The sequence below is a fragment of the Urocitellus parryii genome, chromosome 10 (assembly GCF_045843805.1).
Source record: "Urocitellus parryii isolate mUroPar1 chromosome 10, mUroPar1.hap1, whole genome shotgun sequence".
In the NCBI taxonomy this organism is placed as follows: domain Eukaryota; kingdom Metazoa; phylum Chordata; class Mammalia; order Rodentia; family Sciuridae; genus Urocitellus; species Urocitellus parryii.
In genome coordinates this window covers 143,557,716-143,576,580 of record NC_135540.1, presented here as the reverse complement: position 1 = coordinate 143,576,580, position 18,865 = coordinate 143,557,716, and the positions used below count along the sequence as shown (strand labels likewise).

The window sequence follows — 18,865 nt, the reverse complement described above, 5'->3', positions numbered from 1 at the left end:
CTCTTACAGGTTTTAGTTTACACACACACACACACACACACACACACACACACATTCTAGTTGTAGTTGGACATAATACCTTTATTTTATTTTCTTATTTTTATGTGGTACTGAGAATTGAACCCAGGGCCTCACACGTGCTAGGCAAACGCGCTACCGCTGAGCCACAACCCCAGCCCCCAGGTCTTAGTTTTAATAAAGCCAAACTGGAAGTGCAGGGTGTTATCATTAGGGGAAAATGGATGGGGGATTATATGTTAGCTTTGCAACTTTTCAGTAAAAAATAATCTAAAAGACCCACTTGGCTGGAAGTGGGTGTCCTAGGTGGATGCCCTCAGGTTGGCAGCTCTTGCTGTTCCCAGCTCAGGCTGCAAAAGCCGGCCACCAGTTCAGTAAAGAGTGGCCCAAAGCGCTCCACAAATATTTCACTGCAGGCACAAAGCTTAGGGAGAACTTTATTTTTTTCTTTCTGCTGGTCTGGATGTGAATATCCTGTCATTTTCATAATTAAAAAAAGAAATGCTACTTTAGACCAAAGCCGGAGCCAGTGTCCCAGCAGAGCGCTGGAGGTGGGCGGGTGGGGCCTCCCAATCCCGGCCATTGCCCTGTGGGTCGTGGCTCTCGTTGCTGCTTCCTTCCTTCCGAGGGACCTGGAGCTGCAAAATCAAACAGCCGGTGGGCCCGGGACCGTGGGGGAGCGGAGAATAGGACCCCGGGGAGGCGGGCCAGCACCAGCAGCACAGATAGACTCGTGGACCGCGCCCAGCCCGGCCTAACTACAAGCCGGAGGGACCCGGCTGCCCCGTGGGGCCCAGAACCATGGGCGTGGCTACGGCGCGGGCGGGGCCGAGCGGGAGACGAACTCCCAGGGGCGGGGCAGGCTGCAGGCGCCTTTGCTCGCCCCGCGGGTCCCTAACCCTGCTGGCGTCAGCTGATAGGCGGACGCCGGCGGCGGTGCAGGCCTGCCTGGCTTTACCCGGCCCCAGGCCCGCGGGCCGGCTGGGCTCCTTCTGGAAGGACGAGCGCACGCTGCCGTGTGCGGCCTGCCCTCCAGTGGGGACGACTGGCGGGCGAAAGCCTGCGCCCTTGGGGAACCGCTCCTACCGGACAACAGGCTTCCTCCCACCAATCCGGGAAGCCCGACGCTGCGCTGTTACTGGTAGCGTTTTACAAACAACCAACCAAGGAGCTGAACGGTGTCTTCCTCCAAAAAGATATGTTCAGGTCCTATCTGTGGTACCTGTGAATCTGACCTTATTTGGAAATAGGGTCTTACCAGATGTCATGGAGTTGAGATGAGGTCATTAGAGTGGGCTCTATGCCAATGGGACAGCAGTCCTCCTAAGAAGAAAAAACAGAAACAGGCAGAGACACACAGGACAATGTGGGGGTGGGGGTGAAGGGGATGAGGGATAATGACACAAGCCAAGGAAAAAGGAAAGCAGGCGACCGCCAGAACCTGGGAAGAGGCAAGGATCCTCTGCCAGAGCCTCGACAACACCTTGATTTGGGGCATTTAGCCTAGAACTCTCAAAGAGTAACTTTATTTGGTGGCCCTGAGACACCAGTACCAGGGGGAACCACCTCTGGAAGCCTGGGAAGGCGTCAGGAAAGATCTGGAGAAAGTAACATCTCAGATAAGAGATCCTACCACACGGAGGAGAGAGAAACTCAGCTTGATCCAAGGGAAAACACCCTGTGGAGAGTTGGCTTCCCAAATCTGGGGTTCTGCTAGCTTGGGCAGCTTCTTCAAGCAGCAGTCTTGGGGGGAGGTTGTCGTGGCACCCGCCTGTAATCCCAGCAGCTCAGGAGGCTGAGGCAGGAGGATCCCAAGTTCAAAGCCAGTCTCAGCAAAAAGCAAGGTGCTAAGCAGCTTAGTGAGACCCTGTCCCTAAATAAAAAATACAAGATAGGGTTGGGGATGTGGCTCAGGGGTTGAGTGCCCCTGAGTTCAATCTCCAGTACCAAATAAATAAATAGAATCAGCCCTGGGGGTTGGGGTTATGGCTCAGTGGTAGAGTGTTTGCCTAGCATGTGTGAGGTACTGGGTTTGATTCTCAGTACTGCATATAAATGAAAAATAAATAAAGGCCCATTAACAACTAAAGTTTTTTTTTTTTTTTTTTTTTTTTTTTTTTTTTTTTTTAAGCAGCAGCTTTGTAGGAGAGATGGGTGCAGCCCCACCCTAGTACTAAACCTTGGTGACAGGTACCTCAGGTCTCTCAGCTGGGACTTGGGTAGGGTGGAGAGAGGACTTCTCAGCCAATTTCAGTCTCAAGTTACCTCTCTTTTGCCCAGTGGGATCCCTGGTCCAGGGGGGCCTTGCAGAGCTACTCACTGGCTGCTGCAGCTGCTGCACCTGAGGGTGGTTCCAGGAGACCCAGTGGTCTCAGCCCTGGGGAGAGGCATGCTTACAACCTGCAGAGTGGAGTGGTCAGGGTTGGGAAGGGGCTGGTAAGAAGGTGGGGCTGGGAGGCCCCTCCAGCCCTTTCTCCTGCAGCTTTCCTGGGTTCTGGGCTTCCCCTCCCCTCTTTGGAGGAAGGGCCACCTGGGGCACTGGAGGAGGGGCAGCCTGAGCTGCTGGTTTCCACTTGGAAGCCCTCTTTATTTGGCCTGGGATGGAGAAAGGCTGGGGTCAGAGTGCACACATCCCCATGGAAACAGCAATGAGCCTGGCCCCTGGGGCACCCCAGCCCTGGAGGATGGAGAGGCCAAGTGGGGGCTCAGGGACTCTTTTAGTTAAGGGGCCTGAGCCTTGCCTTTGGCAGCAGCTCTCACAGGGAGGTGCAGAGAGATGCTAGCCATGAGACTTTGAGGAGCCTGGAGGTCGAGGTGGCTTTCAGACTGGGCCACATGGAGCAGTAGGAAAGCAGACTGTCCCTCCTGGATTATAGGCGATGGGTAGAAGGGTGCTGAGAGCAAGCAGCTGGAGTTTAGTCTTCAAAGAAGTAACAGTCTTGAAGAGACCAAAACCAGGGGGCTGGGGATGTGGCTCGCCTGGCATGCGTGCGGCCCGGGTTCGATCCTCAGCACCACATACCAACAAAGATGTTGTGTCCGCCGAGAACTAAAAAATAAATATTAAAAATTCTCTCTTCTCTCTCTCTCCTCTCTCACTCTCTCTTAAAAAAAAAAAAAAAAAAAAAAAAAAAAAAAAAAAAAAAGACCAAAACCAGGGTCAGCCCAGCTGCTGCTGTCCCTGAGTGCCTTGCCCCACGTAGGGCCTGCCCAGGACTTTAGCTTCTCATTAAGAGCCCTGGCAGGGGCTGGGGATGTGGCTCAAGTGGTATCGCGCTTGCCTGGCATGCGTGTGGCCCGGGTTCGATCCTCAGCACCACATACAAACAAAGATGTTGTCTGCCGAAAACTAAAAAATAAATATCAAAAAATTAAAAAAAAAAAAAAGAGCCCTGGTAGCCTGCCTGGGCCTTGCCCTCCAAGAACAGTTTTCCAGTCAGCCTGCAGGGCTCCCCGGTCCTGGTGCCCAGCCTGCTGCCTACACTCTCAGAACTTCCAGCCTACAGGAGTGCCCAAATAGGTGACCTGTGGGACAGAATGATTGTCCCAAAATGGAGGGACCCACCTAAGAGCCTAGAGTGTGGGCTCTGCAAGCCCTGCAGATGAGGGCCTCCTTTTCCTAGGACCTCACCCATGGAGTCCTGTGTAGGCATTTTTCTTCCTGCCCTCCAGTGCTACAATACCCAGACCAGAGGTGGGTGGATTCGGCCTGTCAGATTCACGGAAGGGGGCTCAGGGAGGCTAATGTTTGGCGGGAAAAGACCAGTCTACCCCAAATAACTTTCTTTAAGAAATTCAAAACATATACTTGCATGTTTTGAATAAATTTGCATATTGATTGCAATATAATAAATGCAGACTTTTTTTTTTTTTTTTTTAAATCCAAAGAGCTCTGGTGGCATGTGCTATAGGAATGTAAGAGATGCTGGAGAGGTGGGCAGTTTTGGGGCTTGTGTCCCAGTGAGACAGGTGGATCCAGGGCTAGAGAAGTCACCATTCTCCTCCCCACAGCCAGAGGGGTTTGGCCACTGCCTAACTGGGTGCTTCCCAAGGGTTCCTGGTGGTCTGGCAGTGAACATCATGGGGCAGGGCATCTCTTCTGGGCCCTGCGGGACTCTACACCTTCCTTGCACAGGACCCAGTAGGCCTCACATGTGGTGTTTGGATGAAAGGTAATCTATTTGGAAGCCCTGGATCCGTCACTGCTGCTGTGGGAAGCATGATGCTTGTGGCTGAGCACAGTGGGGAGTCTGTACCTGCAGACCTTGCTGTCTTGCCAGAGCGGTCCTTCCTGGACCTAGGGCTTTAACCTCTTGCCCATCCTTCATGCTTTTTATTGAGGATGCCTGAACTTGGGAGCCTTCTTCTCACCGGATTCAGACCAGGTGCAATTGACTATGAGTATCCCCTATGTTCTGTGAAGACCTGGAGGCTGTGGAAACAGGACCAGAGCTGGAGCAAGGGGGTCAGCCTGCAGGTGAGTCCTGTGCCACAACACCTTATCTCAACACCAGGGCATGGCTGAGTGCCCGTTTGTATCTGTGTGATGCGGTGGCTCATGTCTAAGGCTTCATGGGAGTTGAGTACTGCAGCCTGCACTTTGGACTTGTGTGTATGGGTTGGGGCTGCACAACCTTGTCCACAGGCCCTGCAAATGGCAGACCAAAGAGCCCACGTCTGTTCTCAGACCCTACAGCTACCCACAGCAGCACCAGGAGTCAGGACCTGGGCACTAGTGGGCCTGCCAGGAAGAGAACTCAGGCTGAAGGCTAGCTGCCACAGGCTCCCTCGGACAGGCAGCAGGACCTGGTAAGGGGGACTTTCTCGGTTCCTTTGCTCTTCAGTGCCAGAAGATGCGCCCTAGTTCCTCTGGAGGCGAGGGCGACCCTCTGGAGCCTTGCAAGAGCGCAGGACTTGCTCCAGCAGCTCCTGGAGATAGGGCCCCATCTTTTTGCAGGAGTGTAGGGACCTAACTTCCAAAGAGCCACGGGTCTCTCTTGGGCCTGCCGCCCTTCCAGTGTCTGTAACTTTTTTAACTTCGCCCGGCTCTCGCCCATGAAAGCACGCAAGTCGGAGTCGCTCCACACCGCTGGGGTTGCATCCAATGCCCACTGGACGCTCCTGTCGCTGCCCGAGCTTCTGGCTTCGTCGTCTCTCCACTCTCCTTGCTCGCCACACCCAGAAGCGCGGGAGCCCTCGCCAGCACCCTTCCTCGGCTCCTGGCCTGAAACCCGCCCGCACCCCGCGGACGCTCAGGGTCGCCCCGTGACCCGCTCCATGTTGTCGCTCAAGGGGCCCCCGCGCAGGACGGACTACCAGGACTCTGCCCAGGTCCGTGACTCGCTCGGAGACCGCTGGGCCAAGTCCCCGCACGCCCGGACGTTCTCCCCACGCCCGCGGGCTGGCGCCGCGCGCCCACCGTCCGCGCCCACGCAGGGCGCCGTGGCCGCGCGCGCGAGGGGCGGCGTGACGTCAGCGCGCTGGACTCGCCGTGGCCGCGGAACAGGCGCCGCCCGTGCGCCGGAGGAGCAGGAGCGGCAGCGGGAGCGGGGCTGGGGCGGGCGCGCGCCCGGCGCCCCACCCGCTCGCGGCCCGTCGTCGGCCCCACCGCGCGCCCCGCCCGCCGCCTCCCGCCGCGCGCGGCCCCGGCGCGGATTTGAAAAGCCCGGTCCGCGGGCGCCGCGAGGCGGCAGCCAATCAGCGGCGCGCACTTTTCCCGCGGCTTCTGGGGGCGGCGGCGGCCCGGCGGCGGCGGCGGCGGGCGGGAGGCGCGGGGGCGGGGTCGGCGCCGCGCGCGAGAGCCTCGGCCTGGCCGCGCTGCGCCCGCCGCCGCCCCCTCGGCCGCCGCTGCCCTCAGCGGCCCTTGCCCGCCGGACCGCGCCGCCGGACGCCGCCGAGGATGCGACGCAGCCAGGTCACTGGGCGGCCGCCAACCGCCAGGCGGGCCGGGCGGCGGGCGGGGAGCGAGGCCGGAGGCCTGGGCGGCGGGCGGGCGGCCGGGGCCCGCCCGGGCACAGGCCGAGGCCCGGGCGGGCGCAGGCCGCGGGCGCGGCGGCTAACGGGGCGGCGGGCGCGCGGCCATGTTGGGCCCGGCGGCCGTGCACCTGTGCCGGCCGGCGGCCGCCTTTGTTCCGCGGCGCTGCGGGCCCGCCGGCCTTTGTGCGGCGCGGGGCGCCGGCCCGGCGACCGCGGTGGGAGGGGCGCGGCGGCGGGGTCGCGCCGGGCGCTTTGTGCGCGGGAGGTCCGGCGGCGGCCGTTGGTCAGCGCGGCGCGCCCGGGCCGCGGCCGCCGGCCCGGCAGGTGGAGGCGCGGTGCCCGGACCCGCCCGTTCGGCCGGCGACCGCGCCCCGGCCCTGGCCCCGGAGAGCGGCAGCCCCGCCGGCGCAGGCGACGGGCCGGGCCCCGCGCGGCCGGCGGTTCAGAATCCGGTTCGTGGCGAACGCCACTCAGGTTGGGCTGCTGGGGACTGGGCGAGGCGCTGCGCGGACCGGCCACGGCGTCGAGCCTTCTGACATCCCGCCAGAAACAGCCCCGAAAGTGCGTCTGCCGCGACGCCCTGGCCGCTCGGAACGTGCGTCGCCGCGGCCCGGAGGCGGCGGCCGGCGCGGTCAGCCGGGGTGGTCAGCCCGGGCGCAGCGCGGCCCGAGTGCCGCAGTCGGCCAGCCGCTCCGGCGCTCCGAGGCCTTGGCTTTTAAAGGAGTTAAATCCCAGGATCGCGCTGCATCGCGTTAGCAGCTCTAAGCTTCTCCGAAGGTTGTCAGCGCGGAGAGCGAGGAGCCATCCCGGTGTGGCGCTGGGACTGGAGCCTCCTGCTCTCCCCCCCCCCCCCGGGGGCTTCAAGTGTTCTGGTTCCATAGGTAACGCGAGGAGGGCACCGGTACTCAAAACGCAGCCTTCAGGCGAAAGAAGCCAGTCCTGTGGGCGCAGGAGCCCCCATTCCCCAGGACCTGAGAGTTCAAATCTAAACCGCCGACTGGCGATGCGGAGGACTTATGCCTGATGGTGACTTTGAGTCATTTCCTTTTCTCTCCTTCCATTTTCTCGCTGCCCAACAGCCTTCAGTTTGGTATGATGGTTGGTGGAGTGAGGACCTAATGCTTGCTTGGGAGTTTCTGTGAAGAGCTCCCATCTGTCTGTTCAGTGTGAAAATCCTCCCCTCTTGACTTCCGAATAGGCTGGTCTCTGATTGCAGTGGTAAACGTTCCATTTTAACAGCGCCAGATAAAACTTGGTGAATTTCAAAGGATCATGACAATTCTTGTGTGTGAATATGAATATCTGGTGTATTTCTATGTAACATGCAAACTAACAGCAAAAAATAAGGTAAATGTGACCACTGGATTTATTTTTATGCAACCAATATATGTAGGGCTTTTAAACCAATGCCAGCTGAAATGTGAGGAACCAGATGAATTTTAAGTCAGAATTGCAGAATGAGTCAGGAATTGGAGACCCTGTGGGTTAGTTAGGAGTGAGCTCAGCCCTCCATCATTTGATGTCCTCTCTTTCTAAGCAGTAGTCAGACTTGAAAAGATGTACTTACATGGCAGAATGTGAACTAATTAGTTACTTCCCTTTTTTTTTTTTTTTAAGCAGTTTTGGCGATTCAGTGTAAAACATGTGAAAGTAGGTGGAATTAAACTGACTTAGTAAGAAGTGCTGGTGAGAGGACAGAAAACAGTAATAAATGTGTGCCGTGTGAGCTGTGTGGTTCTTTTTACCAAGTAAGAGTGCATATAGACTGATGTGCTAAGATGGGGTTCAAGTTCATAATTCAAGCTTATTTTGCCCTGGCCTTTCCAATCCAGTAAAATTACCTAAGTAGTAAATGCTTTAAAAATACTGAGAATTGAAGATGTAAGTCTTCCCTTCTCCCTTTCTCTGTGGTGCTGGTGAAGGAGATGGGGGCCTGGAGCATCCCTAGCCCTGGAGATAGATGTGTATGTCCATTTATTCTGGTCTGGTGTTTTTTTTTTTTTTTTTTTTTTTGAGAACTGGTCAGTCTATAGAAGGTGTATAACTTTGGATAATCATTTTGGTGTCCTCACCTCACTTTCCTCTTTTGCCCCAGATGTGTGGTGTCCTGACTCTAGGCTTTTGTGTGGGCTCCTGCTGGGCATGGACCACTGCTTATCTTCCTTTCTGAGCACAGTACACAGCCTATTAAGAGCCACGTGTGACCTTTCTCCCCTTTTGGATGAGCTTTTGGAGATAGGACACTGTCATCATCTTGGGCAGCCTGCCTTGGCTGATACCTTCCCATGGCATGCAGTCCATAAAAGCTGAGTATTTAAATGGGCATATGACTTAGGGTAAAAAACAACAACAACAACACAGTACCAGCATTAGACCTGTTTCTTGCTGTCTTTTGTAACTCATGTTGGAGCAGAAAAGGAAGAAGCTGAATGTGGAGAGGACAGGGCTGGGCTAAGATCACTTTGCTTTAACTGGGGAGCAAGATGCATTTGCCAGGCAGGGTGGCTTCCTTTGCTCTTTGTGGCTTACTCAGATGTAAATGGAAATTAGCTATGAAATGTTGCAAGCAGTACCTGCACCAACTTGGAGCAAGCTTTGCTGCTGAACCTCATGCTGTGTTCTCTGTAGCACTGGACAAGGTAAAAAAGAAAGTATACAAAGTAAAAAATCAAGAGGTGACATGGAAGCCCTGGAGGAGGAGGCTCTGAACTTACAAACTGACTTGTTAGTTTTTCTCTTGGGGAATATTTTTTACATTGCGTATAATTGGGGGAGACTTCTCATTGGCCACCCAGAGACACTCAAGCACTTTATATCTGTTGGTTTCAGTATAGCTTTTTTTTTTTTTTTAAAGAGAGAGAGAGAGAGAGAGAGAGAGAGAGAGAGAGAGAGAGAGAGAGTTTTTATTATTTTTTAGTTCTCAGCGGACACAACATCTTTGTTGGTATGTGATGCTGAGGATCGAACCCGGGCCGCACGCATGCCAGGCGAGCGCGCTACCGCTTGAGCCACATCCCCAGCCCTCAGTATAGCTTTTGAGGCCAATTTATTTATTTTATTTTGGTACCAAAGATTGAACCCAGGGGCACTCAACCCTTGAGCCACATCCCCAGCCCTTTTTACTTTGAGACACGGTCTTGCAGATTGCTTAGAGCCTTGCTTTCCTGCCTCAGTCTCCTGGGCCACTGGGATTACATGCAAGGCTCACACTCTACCACTGAGCCACAACCCCAGCCACCACTGATGAGTTTTCAAAGTATCTTAATTGCTGCAATGGTTTCATCAAAACATGTAAGGATAGAAATTATACTAGTGGATATGTTTTAAAAACAAGTGATTTCCGGGCTGGGGATGTGGCTCAAGCGGTAGCGCGTTCGCCTAGCATGTGTGCAACCCAGGTTCGATCCTCAGCACCACATACAAAGATGTTGTGTCCGCCAAAAAATAAAAATAAATAAATAAATATTTAAAAAAACAACAACAACAACAAAAAAAAAAAAAACAAGTGATTTCCCCCTCCTTTCTGGAGAGAGCTGGGACCTTTTTAAGTTGACTTAAGTTGAAAGAGTTGATACAAATAAAGTCTGTCATGCTGTTAGGAGGTCTGTATACTTCAGTAAGGATTTCGTGTTTTACACCAGGAAGCATGGTCCTGACCCCTTTTTACTGTCTCAGTCAGTTCCCGACATCCTTCCTTGTCTTCCTAAGACATAGATGTGGTCCTGTGAGTCCCACTTTCAAGGATCTCTTTGCTCTTTGAGGTCAAGACCTGTCTCTTGCTGGGCTTTTTGGCTTCTGCTGCATTTATTCCACCTTTGCCTGCCTGACCTTTTGCAATGCTTTTCCCAGGCCTTGCATGATTAGTTTTAGTGTTTTTATCCCATATGCGTACCCCTCCCCACAGTGTATACATGGGCTGGGCTTGCTTTTCCTATTAATCTCTTCAGCCAGGTTTCAGCTTGGGACATACACTAGAAGGCTGCCCCTGCTTTCCTGCCTCTTTGGCAGGCCTTTGTATGCTATAGCATTTGGGGCTGCCCCCATCTTTGCCCAGACTCTATTCTTGTCTGTCCCAGGCAGACGTACTGGCCCCAAGCCCCGTCCTGTTCTGTCTCAGACTACTACAATATGCTGGTCTTTCTGCCTGATGCTCCCCAGATGCTTTTGTGACTTGCTTTTCTTCCTCTTGAGGTCTTTGCCCCAAATCCTCTTCAGGCACCATCCTTGACCAGTAGTGTGAATACTCTGCTGCTGCCTGACACTTTGCTCTGCTGGAGTGTCATCTGCAGAGCACTTCTCTTCTGACATTTCACAAATTGCCTGTCTTTCCTGTCTACACAGAGATGTCTGTGAAGGTGGGGATGTTCTCCTTTGGCTTTGGCTGTTTTGTACCCCAGTGCCTAGAGTGGTGCCTGAATGACTGGCAAGCATTCAGCAACTCTTTGAATGAAGGATCTCTGTCTTCTGTGTGATACTGGGGATGTGAGATGTCTTAGATGTGATAGGAATGAAGCGGTTGGTGTGAGCATGTTTTTTCCTGTAGTAAGACTAGAAATGGGAGGGCCATGTGCTAGTGATAAAGTTCAGTGAGGAGGCCTGTGGACCAGTACTAGAATAGAGGACCATGGTTTACCAAGGTACAAGAGGCAGGAATGGGAAGAGGGAGCTGATGCAGCTTTAACGGGACTGGGTCTTGGCAGTATGGAGGGATGAAGAGGAAGAGAGGTGGCCTGGGAAATCCAATATTTACAGTTTGAAAATTGGGTAGTGTTGGCCTGATTTTTGCCTCAGAGTAAACCAGTGAAAGGGAAGGTGGCCTTAGTTTCTGATCTACTTCTGTTCTTTCCAAAAGGAGGCTCTGATCTCACCTGTCTGCCTAAGATGCATCCTGGTGCTCCACTGTGTCTAGAAGAGGAAGCCCTGGATCTGGAACATGCTGTGTGGTCTCTGCCTGTCTTTCTGGGGTCTTCTCTGGCTAGCCCCTGTGGTTGCCCCAAGATCTCACTGTCAGGCTGCCAGGTGCTCTTGGACGAGCTATGCTCTGCCTGTGAATCTTTGCAGGTGTTGGTACTTCTTCCTGAGTGGTCTTGTTTTGTGCTGTGTGTTTTTCTGATGGCTCATCCCTTGTCTCTGGGAAGCCTTTCTGCTAGCGTTGCAGACCTGGGCCCTTGGCGCTGTATGCATTTGTCTTGTGCCCAGTTTGTCATGTCATTTTTTTTTTTTATAAATTTATTTTATTTATATATTTATTTGGTGCTGAGGATCGAACCCAGGGCCTTGCACGTGCAAAGTGAACACTGAGCCACAACCCCAGTCCCTTGTCATGCCTTTTTGAATGCCCTCTTATATAGGCAGCATGCTACCCAGGGTCCTACCCTACCTTCTTCTCTAGGTCATGAGTTTTTCAGGGGAGGACTTTCTGAGTTACCTTCAGTGCTTGGATGTAGAAGGCACACAGTGGACAAGTGAAGACAGCTTTTGGGCATTATTTGTTTTTCTAAGGATTTTTATTTCATAAGATTGGGAATTCTTGGGGCTGTGGCTGTGGCTGGCTCAGTGGTAGCGTACTTGCCGGGCATGTGTGAAGCACTAGGTTCAATTCTCAGCACCACATATAAATATATAAATAAAATAAAGGCCTATCAACAACTAAAAAAATTTAAAAAAAGAATGGGAATTCTTAGATTTAAAAAAAAATCAAGATGTTAGTAATATTGTATTGCTTTTCTGTATTACTTTCCCCCAAAGATGATGATGATGGTGATGATTTGGTGATTGAACCCAGGGGTGCTTTACCACTGAGCTATATCCCCAGCCTTTTTTATTTTGAGACAGGGTCTCACTAAGTTGCTGAGGCTGGCTTTGAACTTGTGACCCTCCTGTCTCAGCCTGCCCAGTTGCTAGGATTATAGGAGTGCGCCGTGGCACCTGGCTATCCCCCAAAGATTAGAAGTTGGTGCCATCTGTGTAGAACTTTGCTGTATGCAGCTTTGAGCAGTGAATATTCTTTACTTCCTGTCCCTGGATCCTCACAGCAAGAAACTAAATCTCAGAGGTGTTAAGAAACTGACCCAAAGTCACCAGGCACCATGTGATGGAGAGAGGATTTCTGCAGAGCTGACTGCTGGTTCTGTACTCTGGGACTTATCATTTCAACATTGTAGTCTGTCCACAGGTGGAAGGGTGGGTCATTATAGTTTTGTACTTCTTTTATTTATTTATAATTTGTAGGTGCTTTTTTTCTTCCCACATTTTTTTATGGGTTCATTACAGTTGTTAATCCTGACAGGATTAGTTGTTACTCATTCACACATGCATACAGTGTACAATATAATTTAGCCAATAGCACTCCTCAACACTTAAGGTTTTGTACTTCCCTGACATTGTTTTACTCACTGAACAGATGGGTGAACATCAACTGTGCAGTGATACAGGACCTGTGTTCTTGGTCCCCCAGAGTTTAGAGACCTGTGAAGGGGGAAACGGGAGAGTGGACAAAAATCTTTTAAAAACCTATAAAATAGTCTTGCCAAAATGAAATAACAAAAACAAATCAAGCCTGCATCTGACCACGTTTCCGCATGTAACTAGTGGGGCAGAGGAGCATGCTAACCTACACCACTGGGCTGCGATCAGCAGAACTGTGACCAGCAACCTGTTCCCTTACACAAGGAGGCCGGGCTTTATGAGGGCACCAGCTGATTCAGCATGTCTGGATTATGTGCATCCACGTCTGGCCAGTTAGTTAGAGACATGCTGATGATGCGGAGGGTGCTGAGGGTATGTGGGTTCTACCTATTCTGTTCACCTCCATGTGCATTCAGAATTCCCCTTAACATGTCATGAAAGATCTAGGTGCATGTGGTAGGGAGGTTATGTCTGATGGGGTATCAGGAAAGACTTCCTGTAATATTGGTGCTGGGGCAGAGAGGGGACTTGGGTGTTGGCTCAGTAGAGGTAGGGGTGGGTGTTCAGGTGGAGGGAAGAGCCTGTGCAAAAGCTCTGTGATAGGAGAAGAACCAAGTGGGTGTAGCTGGAGCAGAGGGTGAGGCTGCAGAGGTGCCAGATGTTGTGAGGGGAGGGTGAGGTAAGTTCTTTTAGACTCTGTTTTTCATTCAAAGAGCAATGTGAGGCCTTTGAAAGGGTGACACAAATCCATGTGCTTTGGAGAGCATATTCCTTACTTTCTCTAGGTGTAGGATTTAGACAGACAGCAGTGAGTTCTATCAGGTTAAGGTCTTTCCATTGTTCTTGCTTTGGGTATACCTGATAGGGCTGAATAGCCCTTGTCCCTTTGAAATCTGGTGTAGCCATATGGTGTAGCTTTGGTTGGTGGAAAGTGATATCATGTCAGAGGGGAAAGTCCAAGAGATGTGCCTCTCCATTCCCTGTTTTCCTGTTTCTAACTATTGGAACGTGGATGGGTGCCATGAGTAAGAATCGAGTTCTCGGAGATGAGCCAGGCAGCACATAGTTCTGGGCTTGGTACTATGTCATAGCCTCGTCCTGGTTTTCTCAAGGTCTGGTCTTCAGTCTGGCAGTGTGGATCACCTGGAACTTGTTAGAAATGCAGATTCTCTGGTCCTGCCCTAGACTCACTGAGTCGCACACTCTGGAGTGGGTCCAGCAATCTGGGTTCTAGCAAAAGCCCTTGTGGTTCTGACACCCTCAAGTTGAGAGCACTGGTGGAGGACCTCAGTGGTCGGCTAGCATTGGGACTGTGGTATGGCGAGAAGTGGACAGGCTTAACTGAAGTGGATTCTGCAGTGAAATTAATAGTGTGTTGTTTTGGGGGCCTGAGAGATATAGGGGAAGTTGTCAGTGGTGACTTCTGAGCTTCTGTCTGACAGAACCAGAGAGATGGAGATGTCGTTCCCTGTCCAGATAAAGTTTTTTTTTTTTTGTAAACATTTACATCTATTTCAGTTTCTGAGCTCAGAAACAAGAAAGAGCCATTATGAAATGAAAAAAATTTGTTAACTTGATTTACTCAAATATAAGTTTCTCAGTAAAGCCCACACTGACCCCTTTAAAATTGTACCCCTCTGATTGCCCAGTCTTCTTTGGCTAATTAGACTTTATTGGTGTGGTGATTACCCCATTTGTTTTCCCCCACCGGCCCTTGAGGGAAACTTGCAGGTGGGGCACTTGTCTCTTCAATTCATGTTTGCATCCCCAGGACTGTGCCCTACCTGCAGCCCCATCCCCCCACCCCACCCCAAGATGCATGTGAGCTCAGGAATCTTGTGACGGATGGATGGTGGCTGGGAGAACCCTCAGGTTCTGGTCAGGTATGCGGTGGACGAGGCTGAGTGCTGGCTGGTGCCTGGGTGGCATTCCTTCCCCGCTTAGTCCTTGCTTTGTGTGTTCAAGTTTACACACATGGTATCCTGGCATGGAGGATGAGCTGGCCTGGTGGTGTGGGGAAGCCTGTTCAGCTCCAGGCAGCTCAGTCTTCCTCATGTGGGGGAGCGAGGGGCATTTCAGAGTGGTAGCAGCACCACCCAAAGTGAACACTCAAAAGATGAGGCTTCTGAGAACGGTACATTTGGGTAAATTTGGTTTGCCTCCCTTTTGTTTTGTCTGAAATAAATTGTAAACTTTATTTGTAGAAGATGAGCTGGGATTCTGTGTCACATTCATAGTTTATTGGGTTCTTTTTGGTTGAGTTCTGAAATCTGAAAAAAAAAAATTCAAGATGTAGCTTCTTACAATTTCTTTGAAACAGGAGTGATTCCTGTTCGTTCATTGTCTACCTGGGAAGACAATGAAGCTAAACTTGAATGTATTTCTCAAGATATCAGGATGTTCTTGGTTGTTGTGAGAACCTCAGTTAATTAATGTGGGAGGCCATCCTCGCATGTGATTTGAGTTACCTCCCTGGCTGGGTGAGAGGCGCTTAGACACATCTTTGTGTCCAGAGCTTTCCCCACCCTTCTCAGGTCCGAGGGCTTGTCCATGTGGAGGTGTGTCTGGCCACTACTCCGAAGACCCAATCATCGCACCTGACCTTGGGACACTGCCCCCCTTAATCTTCACTGGATGGGATTTTCCCCAGAATTTTTTGTTCCCCAATAAAAGTCCACTCCCTGGCGTGTTCTCTCTCTCTCTCTCGCTAGCCTCTTCAGTAAACCTCGCTACCATTAATAGGTGGCTGGAGGCTAGAGCTAGGAGAAGCCATCCTGGAGCTGGTTTAAAGGTAATTAGAGCCTGTCTCTTTAATTCAAACTCCCTGAGGATTTCTCACGGAGCTGAACCTTCATTTATGAAGCCTGTGCTGGCCACGGGCTAAAAATTAGTGGATTGAATCAGTGAAGGGCAGTAGCCAGGTATCCAGTGCCCTTCTCTCAGGCCTCTGCTGTGGGTCCGTGGAGGCGGGCTGTCTGCTGGTTCAGAAGACATAGCAACAAACAAATTATGGGTCATTATCTTCTTCACTTCCTTTAGGGGCCTGTTCAGAACTTCTGAGGTAGGGAAATCTGTGTCTTGATGGCCCATTACAAGTGAAAATATATTTTAACAGGGTTTTGTCCTTGCTCTACATTTTGCTTCAGGAGGAGTCCCAGGTGGCTCTGAAGGCAGAGAAGGATGCTGGAGCGTGGAGGCCTGCCCTGCAGTTCAAGTGAGCTGCTGGCTTCTTGAGGCTGGCCCTGTTCTTGCGATTCCTTCCTCTTGGGTTGTCCTTGTCTCGCAGTAGTGGCCATTGATATTTCCTCTGGTATCTTGGGAAAGCAGCCTTGTCTTGTGTGCTTCTCTTCCCTCCTATTGCCCAGAGATCCCGGAGGTGCCTCCTCACCTGTGAGCCCTCAGCATAGGATCTAAATTGTGAGTTCTCACTTAGAGCCCATAGAAGTCTTATTTTCAAGAATGTGCAATTTCTAGACATACCAATATGGCAAAATAGAAAGTATAATTATTATTTTTAATATATATAATCAGAAAATAAGTTTTAGGAAATTTTTTTTTTTATGTAGAAAATTAGAGGGGAACTTGGAACTAACCAACCAAAGATCTTTACTCATGTTTCTAATTTATCTTTTTCTTTCTTTCTTTCTTTTTTTTTTTAAGAGAGAGTGAGAGAGAAGGAGAGAGAGAAATTTTTTTTTAAATATTTATTTTTTAGTTCTCGGCAGACACAACATCTTTGTTTGTATATGGTGCTGGGGATCGAACCTGGGCTGCATGCATGCCAGGCGAGCGCGCTACCGCTTGAGCCACATCCCCAGCCCCATCTTTTTTTTTTTTTTAAACCAGGGATTGAACTTGGGGGCACTTAAGTACTGAGCAACATCCCCAGCCCTATTTTGTATTTTATTTAGAGATGGGGTCTTGCTGAGTTGCTTAGAGGTCTCACTAAGTTGCTGAGTCTGGCTTTGAACTCACAATCTTCCTGTCTCAGCCTCCTGAGCCACTGGGTTTACAGATGTGTGCCATTGTGCCTGGCTTCTAACTTATCTTTTTCTTTTTTTTTAATATTTAGTTTTTAGTTGCAGTTGGACACAATACTTTTATTTTATTTATTTTTATGTAGTGCTGAGGATCAAACCCAGGTCCTTGAACATGCTAGGCGAGCGCTCTACCGCTGAACCACAATCCCAGCCCCTATCTTTTTCTTTATTAAACCAAGACACATACTGAAGAGAAGCTGCTCTGGGAGGTGTATGGTTGAAGGTATGTTCTCTGCCACCTTGATTTACACTACTCTTTTAACTGCTGCTTCTGGTATTTATTTACCAGAAAACCCAAACACACACACACATGAATTTGCTAATTTTGGAACTTTCAAATTTATATATTAAATTCTTTCTGTAGAAATGAGGCTTTAGCTTTCTTACTCCCCACCCCTTGCCTTCCACTTCATTCCATTATTCCCAATATTGTGTTATGAACTTAGTGCTAAAAATACAATGAATTTTTTTTTCTTTTCAGTTTTGTAGTTTGGACATGGTTTGCCAGGATTAATATGTCCTCTGTTCTGTCTGGGTATCAGCTCGCTTCCTTTGTGTATCTGGCTTCTTGATGCTGGTGGTTAGTTAGGATTGTCTCTTGGCCCTGACTTTGTGCTCTCCAGTATGGGCCATTCTGTGAACCTGCTTGGGCTTCTCATAGCATGGTTACTGGCTCTAGGAAGGAGGAAGTGAAATTTCAATTTATTTTGTATTTTGCAGTGCTAAGAATGGAACCCAGGGCCTTAAGCATGCTAAATAAGCACTCTTCCAGGGTACTAAATACCAGGCCTGCAGTCCTTTAAAGGCAAGGATGAGAACTGTCATGGCTTTACTCTTGCCATACATGTTTTATTGGTGAAGGCAGAGACTCAAGGGGGCCTTGCCATACTCAGGATGTATGTGTAATTCAGCTTTTTTTTGTTATGTCCAAAAGACCTGACAAGAACAATGTAGAGGAGGAAAAGTTTAGTTTTGCTCACAGTTTTAGAGGTTCAGTCCATGGTCAGTCTACTCCATACCTCTGGGCCCAAGATGTGGTAGAACCTCATGGTGCAAGGGTGTAACAGAGGGAAAACAGCTCAGGACATGGCAATTGGGAAGCAGAAAGAGCTCAGTTCACCAAGGACAAACTATAAATCTCAAAGGCATAGCTCTAATGGCTTACTTTCTCCATCCACACCGTTTGCCTATAGCTACCACCCAGTTAGTCCATCAGTGGATTTATCCACAGATTAGTTCACACCTCTCATAATCTAATCATTCTGTTCTGAAAATTCTTGAATTGCCTCATGCATGAGCTTTTGGGGGGATACCTCATATCTAAACCATTACATTTTACCCCTGACCCTTAAAGCTCACCCCCATCTCATACTGTGAAATACATTTAGTCTGTCTCCAGTAATCTTAACAGTTCTGGCATTGCCCCAGATCTTAAGTCCAAAAGCTCATCTGAGACTCAAGGCAAAGTCTTTTAACTGTGAGAGTAAAAATCAAAAGCAAGTTATATATATCCAATATAGAAAGGCACAGAGTAAATATTTCTGTCCCAGAGGGGAGAAACGGGGGCATAGAAAGAAGGGATGGGATCAAAGCAAGACTGAAATTCAGATAGGTAAATAAGTCCTGTAGCTCTGTGTTCAGCTTCCAGGGCACATGGCATCTAGCACATGGTGGCCCCGCCCCTGTGGTCTTAGTGGTTGCAGCCCACCTGGCCTCTTGGTTTTTTCTCTGCCTGATTCCTGAAGCTTTCCTCAGCAGATGTCCCACAGTATTGGCTTTTTTTTTTTTTTTTTTTTTTTTTTGTGGTGCTCGGGATTGAACCCAGAGCCTGTTCATGTGGGGCAAGTACTCTTATCAACTGAGCTATATCCTAGCCCACTGGCATTTCTTAATCTTGGGGTTCTCTGTTGCAGCTTTAGCTCCCTTCTCATATCTTCATGCATCACCCTCTCAGAGCAGCCTGCAGGGACTCTTTGAACCTACTACATTTTGCCTGGCCCCTCAGTCCTTCTTTTGAAATCTTGATGGAAGCCTCCATGATTCCTAACTCCAGGATTCTACATTCTTGCAGAACCAGCACCATGTGGTTGATACCAAAGTCTGCCACCATCTCAAGCAGTAGCCAAGCTTCTTGGGACCACAGCCTCTGAGTGCTAGGGCAGCTGAGTATAGCAGGGTAAAACAACTTCCTAGGCCACCCTATGCAAGCAGAGTGCCCCCATGGTCTCTTCTCAAAGGAATTTTTACTTTTATACCTTTGAACCTTGGATGAGTGAGGTCTTGCCATACCTGAGGTGCCCTCAAGCCGTCTTTCCTTTTGTTTCTGGGTAAAGTCTTTGGCATCTCATTAGTGGCTATCACACTAGTCCTCCCTAACTACCACACATTCCTTAGCCTCAGTTTTACTTGCCCTTTTCTGGGCA

At 50.3% G+C, this 18,865-nt stretch overlaps 1 protein-coding gene across 3 annotated transcripts in view; it reads left to right on the top strand.

Annotated features, from left to right (window-relative positions):
• Positions 1–5,844: 5,844 nt before the first annotated feature.
• Nsd2 (nuclear receptor binding SET domain protein 2) overlaps positions 5,845–18,865 on the top strand; it is an 86,108-nt gene continuing 73,087 nt past the window's right edge. For 2 of the 3 annotated variants that reach the window (XM_026380374.2, XM_077803595.1), the window contains exon 1: positions 5,845–5,932. Coding sequence is in view for 1 of the 3 variants with exons in the window: in XM_026380373.2 (XP_026236158.1) it covers positions 5,918–5,932 (15 nt within the window). In the remaining 2 variants the exon portion in view is untranslated. The remainder of the gene's footprint in view (positions 5,933–18,865) is intronic. The other variant, XM_026380373.2, reaches the window with a different exon arrangement.